The sequence below is a fragment of the Cebus imitator genome, unplaced genomic scaffold (assembly GCF_001604975.1).
Source record: "Cebus imitator isolate Cc_AM_T3 unplaced genomic scaffold, Cebus_imitator-1.0 Scaffold102, whole genome shotgun sequence".
Taxonomy (NCBI): Eukaryota; Metazoa; Chordata; class Mammalia; order Primates; family Cebidae; genus Cebus; species Cebus imitator.
This window is the reverse complement of record NW_016107417.1, coordinates 1,419,092-1,425,325: the sequence shown is the minus strand read 5'-3', so window position 1 is coordinate 1,425,325 and position 6,234 is coordinate 1,419,092. Positions and strand designations below refer to the sequence as shown.

At 53.0% G+C, this 6,234-nt stretch overlaps 1 protein-coding gene across 4 annotated transcripts in view; it reads left to right on the top strand.

The window, feature by feature from the left end:
* SYT12 (synaptotagmin 12) overlaps positions 1-6,234 on the top strand; it is a 27,367-nt gene that overhangs the window by 6,088 nt on the left and 15,045 nt on the right. For 3 of the 4 annotated variants that reach the window (XM_037741556.1, XM_017537390.2, XM_037741557.1), the window contains exons 2-3: positions 1,703-1,759; positions 5,852-6,045. In XM_037741556.1, coding sequence (XP_037597484.1) covers positions 1,726-1,759; positions 5,852-6,045 — 228 coding nt within the window. In that variant the 5' untranslated portion in view covers positions 1,703-1,725. Of the gene's footprint in view, positions 1-689; positions 1,096-1,702; positions 1,760-5,851; positions 6,046-6,234 lie in introns of those variants that run through there. The other variant, XM_017537392.2, reaches the window with a different exon arrangement.

Here is a 6,234-nt window from a genome sequence, read left to right as displayed (position 1 = left end):
AAAAAAAGCAAGTCATTCCTATTTTAACAATTTCTTTCTCTCTCTCTGTGAGATAGTGTTTCACTCTGTTGCCCAGGTTGGAGTGAAATGGCATGATCTCAGCTCACTGCAACCTCCGACTCCCTGGTTCAAGTGATTCTCCTGCCTCAGCCTCCTGAGTAGCTGGGACTACAGGCACAAGCCACCACGCCCAGCTAATTTTTGTATTTTTAGTAGAGACGGGTTTCACCATGTTGGCCAGGATGGTCTCGATCTCCTGACCTCATGATCCACCCACCTCGGCATCCCAAAGTGCTGGGATTACAGGCGTGAGCCACCGCACCTGGCTGGTGTTTGCATTTTTTGCAAATTGGTTGCTACCTTTAAAGCTCAGGAAACTGCACATAAAAAATTCAGATATCTGGCTTTTCTCTAAAGTGCCAGAAGATCAAGCCATGTGATTGGCGTTCCTGCTGGCGCAGAAATGCAGCTGCCCTTGGGCCAGGCCATCGCTCTGCAGTTCCTACCTCACCCTCCCTCACCCTACCACCCTGCACCAGGCATGCAGGCTCACCGTGTGGAACCACCTCTCTGAACTACAAGGGAACTGGGAGGTTGGGGTGGGCATTATCCTGGCCCTCTGTGCCCTTGACCTGAGTTGAGTACACCCCACCCCAGTTTCCCGTTTCCAGGACTCCACACACACACCCATTTAGAACACATCTGTGAGCCAGATTTACTTCTTAGCAATAATAATAAAACAGTGAGCAGTCGCCTGGGTTCAGGTAATGGCTTGTATGAGCTCCCAGACCTTTTTAGAACAACTTAGGCTTCAGTGGTTCCTAAAACGTGGGGGTGGAGGGTGGGGTGGGGAAGAAAGCATGCCGGGCAGTGGAAGATTGCAGAGACGCAGCCTTTCCTTCCCAGTCGAAATAGAAGTATTTGAAGGGAGGCTCAAGCCAGGGGCCTTGCTCTAACGAGTCACCTACCCGGTCTCTGCTGGTCAGCTGGTGTTGTTAGGATGGAAATGAGCTGGGGTTGCCAGATTTGGCAAATACAGAAACAGGACGTCCAGGAGCATTGAAGCTTCGGATGAACAACGGAAAAGGTTTTGGTGTAAGTATGACCTATGGAATATTTGGGACACACATATTAAAAACTTATCTGAAATTTGGCTGGGCGTGGTGGCTCATGCCTGTAATCTCAGCACTTTGGGAGACTGAGATTGGCGGATCACCTGAGGTCAGGAGTTTGAGACCAGCCTGACCAATGTGGTGAAACCCCATCTCTACTAAAAATACAAAAATTAGCTGGGTGTGGTGGCTCATACCTGTTGTTCCAGCTACTTGGGAGCTGAGGCAGGAGATCACTTGAACCCAGAAGGCGGAGGCTGCAGTGAGCCAAGATTGTGCCACTGCACTCTAACCTGGGAGACAGAGCGATACTCCATCTAAAAAAATGAAACAAAACAAAATCTGAAATTCACATGCCTCTGGGCATCCTGTTTTATCTGGCAATCCTGAAAAGAGTCTTAGAATGCTTGAAAAGAGCTTTAAACACCATTTCTTAAAATGCCAAGCCTCCCTTTGGTGGCTGTCCCCTTACAGCTGAGCATAAGCTCTGGATGACAGGCACACAGATGCGGGGGAGGTGGGGGCCAGGACCTAGGGGCGGAGCGCTGACCCTCCGCAGTCCTCTCTGCTCACTCTCTCTTCCCTTCCAGTCATAGGCACCGCAGCAGGCATCATGGCCGTGGATGTGGCAGAATACCATCTGAGCGGTGAGTCCCCAGGGCACGCCCCTCCTGGATCATGCCTGCGGGACCCTTGCACCAGGCCTGGGGTGGGAGGTGTCTGTGGGACATGAATAATGGCAAGAATGCTGCCCTTATTCCTGACTGTCTTTGCCATTATTGCCTTCACTTGCAAGGACAGTCAGTGATTTGCCCAACGTCAGACAGCCCTGGGGACATTGAGCTTGGCTCAATCTGAGGTCTCATCATCTTGCCACTCAAGTGGCTCCTTCCTGTTAAAGTGACTTTCTTTCACTTGAGAGGGTGCCCAGGGAGACCCTGGCCCTGCCGCACCCTGGGGATGAGTCTGTGACTCGGAATCCACTCACTGGGGCCTTTTGTGGAGGCTGGCAAGTCCCCAAGGGAAAATAAATGCAGGACAGTCAATGTTAGATTCATGGGGCATGAAACTCAGAGGCCACCCAGTCCAAGGCAGAGGCTGCAGTGAGCTGAGATCACACCACTGCACTCCAGCTTTCCAGCCTGGGCGACAGAGTGAGACTCTGTCTCATTAAAAAGAGAGAGAGAGAGAGAGACCACCCAGTCCATGGCCATGGCTGCCTCCCTTTCACCCTGTGCCCCAGCAGGGAGATGGGAGATGGCCTCTAGACTCCAGACATAGTCTTGTAGCCCTCCCCATGGATGGCAGATGGAGTCAGAGCCGAAACATACCAACCATCTTTTCTCCCTTTGTTCCTGTCCCCATTCACAGACGGGAGAAGTGAGGCTCAGAGAGGGAAAGGGACAGTGAGTAACGGGGTCAGGACTTGAACTCAGGTCTCCCAGGCCCATGCTCCCCATCACTCCAGCTCCAGCCCTAGCAGAGCCCCTGGGAAGCCCAGGCCTGATCTGAAGGGTGTGCCCAGGATCACCTTCCCCATCCCCAAGCCAGGGAGCCTCGCTTTTCACCCACAGGCTCACAGGTCTTGCCCATACACCCCCGCCAGTCCCCCCCGCCACCATGGCCTTGGGCAGGGGTGAAATCTGAACTTCTGCTTGCTCATGTGTAAATGCAAACAGTGAGGCCACCTCAGGGCTGCTGGGAAGATTTAGTGAGCTGATGTACAAGTGCAAACACCACTCTCACAACACCAGGGCTTTGCACATGCTGTTCCCCCGGCCTAGAGCTCTTCCCTGCCTCTGCCTCTGCCGGCCTGAGTCCCCGGGCCTGCTGCCGGGGCTGCAGGTGCAGGTGTGGATCCCGTCTGCAGCGGCAGCATGTCTCTTCTCCGTCCCTCACTTCCCCATCTGTAAAATGGGGAAAACAATGGAACCAACCTCACACGATTGTTTTGAGGACTCAAGCAACCTGCTTAGAACAGGGCCTGGCAAATCATAAATAGTAAGTGCTTTGTAGGGGAGCTTTCCTCCTCCTCCTCCTCCTCCTCCCCCTCATTTCCAGTCTTAGCCTAGACCTCACTTCCCATATCACGCCAAGGCTGGAATTCCATCAGATCAATAAACAAATGAACACGAATTGTCATTTCATGCCACCTTCCTGGGGCCTTTCCTTCTGTGCCCCCAGACCTGCCCCCTTTTCTGCCACCCGGGGCATGGGCTCCATCCTTCAGCTCCCAAGAGCCTCAGGCGCAAGGGTCCCTGAATGTACTTTGCCCCCGGCTGTGCCCACAGCCTGCTCAGAGACCTTGGGCCTCTGGTCCTGCCCTCTAGCCAACCCCCGGCTACCACCCAGCCCTGCCGTGACCCTGTTCCCAAGAACGCACCAAGCCCTGCCAGTCAGGGCCTGGGAGCCTCCATGGACCTCTTTGTTATGGGTGTATTTAGCCCGAAGATGACATTCTGTTAACAGGAGCAGGCAGGAGGAAGGAGGGTTTGTTCACAGTCCCTCCATTGTTGTTACCGATTCCTTCTGTTTTTCCCTGCTCTGCCCAGCCCGTGACTATGTGCTTCGTGACTTTTACATACATCACAAGCGCGTGGTTACACCATGTTGGGGATTCATTTTTTTCCTCTTTTAACAATGCCAGAAATGTTTCTCTGCATTGCCGCAGTGCCATCCTAATGACCTCAACTGTGGTTCTCCAAGGCCAGTGACATTTCCTCCCAAGACAGTGCCACCAGCCCTCACTGGCCCCCTCGGTGGGACCTTCAGGCTCTTTCCAGATTTCTGCCGTTATAAATACAGCCTCGATGACTCATCCCAGACATAAAACTTGTCGGGATTTTCCCTTTAGAATAAATTCACCAGAGTGGGACCGCTGGATGGGGGGTGCTCTTGTCATCTGGATTTTCCCAGAGGTGCTGGGTGACTTGCCTGGAAGCCGAGGCACCTGCGCCTGGCTCTGCCGTTTCTCACACTGGCCTTGAGTGGGGAAACAGATGTGCCCGCTACCCTCCCTTGGTCTCAGTTTTCCTCTTTTAGAAAATAGGGCCTCATAGGGCGCTCAAAGCTGGGAGCGGTCAGGATTGGAGGCCAGCGAGTTAGTGCTGTGAATTCTGGCTCAGGTGGCTGACTCAGAAGAGAGCAGGGCAGGCTAGAGGGGCTGCCCCACTGCGTGATTCCTCCCTGTGCAGCGGGGCTTCAGGGCAGCAGTGGTCAGGAACCCCCAGGTCCCCTCCCTCCCTCCACAGGGCACTCTACCCACCCTGGGCTTTTTATACCCCTCTGTTCTTCCCGCCCTTGACTTCCAGCTCCAGTTGCTGTGGCCTGGCACACTTCTTGCCCCTCATGATATCTCAGCTTACATGTCCCTCCTCCAGGAAGCCTTCCCGGGCTGCTCCCATTCCTAGTATGCTGACTTGTCTATTTATTTGCCTGCCCCTCCCCACCCCCTAGACTTCAAGCCACTTAAGGACAGGGACTGGGCCGGGGCTGACTCAGCCCTGGCTACCCGTGCCCATAGGCTGCTGTCGCACCAGGGTGGGTGCCCAATGATGTGCAGTGATCAATATCCAGTGCTGAGATGCCCTTCGCACCTCTCCCCACCTTGCTGCCAAGGAACTGTGCGGGGTCGAGGCCGGGTGTGGCAGTGGTTACCCCACATGCTCTGGGGTCTGGCTGCCAGAGTTGGAGTCCCAGCACCACCCCTTCTGGGCTCTGTGACCTTGGGCAAGTTCTTTAGCTTTTCTGTGCCTCAGTTTCCTCACTGGAATTGAGATAGACGCAGTACTAAGAACAGTTTAGAGAACGGTATTTGCCAGCACCGTGACCTGCAGAATGAATCTCAGTGTCTCCTTGGCTTCCTTTGGGGAAGCAGAGCCAGGTTTCCTAGGAGAGAAAGGCAAAACCTTGGAACGTGTGTGGTCCTGCCGCGTGCCAAGCACGGTGCTAGGGGAGGACGCGCCTGCCACAGTTGAGCGGGTTGTTAATTTCCGTTTTCTGGGGCAGTGAGGCTCAGAGAGGGAAGGTTGTTGACTCATCAGCAGAGCAAAGGCATCTGAGCATCTGGATTTGTCTCCAAGCCCTGCACCGCCTGCAGCCACCTCTCACTTCTGGCTGATTTGTTTGTTTGTTTTGGTAAGAGATTCACAGAGAGATAAGATTCACACACCAAATAATTTACCCACTTAAAGTGTACAATTCAGTAGTTTTTAGTATATTGTGCAACCAGCCACACAATCCCTTTTTAGAATATTCTCATCATCCCCCAAAGAAACCCTATTTCTCCCAAGTTTCCAGCCCTGACAGTCACTAATCTACTGTACAGACTGGCGTCAATTCTGTCTGTATAGATTTGCCTATTCTGGATATTACATACACAGGATGAGCATCCTAAATCCAAAAATCCAAAATCCAAAATCTGAATTTTTTTCAGCGGACATGATGCTGAAAGGAAATGCCCGTGGGAGCATTTTGGATTTCAGATTTTGGGATTAGGAATGCTTAACCTATAAGTGTACTGCAAATATTCCCAAATCAGAAAAAATCTGAAATCCAAAGCACCTGTGGTCCCAAGCCACACAGGAAAGTGTATGTCTTGTTTGACATGGGATCTGCAGCACCTAGTACATAGTAGGCGTTCAATAAACATCCATTCAATGAAGAAGTCAGTGCTGCTCCCCAGGTGGGTGTCTGTCTCCACTAGGAAGCCCTAATGAGAGGCTGCCCTTGCCTTGCAGTCATCAAGAGCCCCCCTGGCTGGGAGGTGGGTGTCTATGCTGCAGGGGCCCTGGCCCTGCTGGGAATCGCCGCTGTGAGCCTGTGGAAGCTCTGGACGTCGGGGAGCTTCCCCAGCCCCTCTCCGTTTCCCAATTACGACTACAGGTACCTTCAGCAGAAATATGGCGAGAGTGGCGCAGAGGCCAGGCAGAAGGTGAGGTTTCTGATCCCGCAGTTGCACAGCGAGTACACCCCCACACACCCCCAATCCACCAGATCAGCCTTCAGCTCCTCTCCCTCCATCACCGCCTCCTGGTTCATGTCCTTTGAATGGGGAGTACACCTCTCTCGTCCCTTTCACATCTCCAACTTCTTTTTTTTTTTTTTTAACTTTTTTTTCTCT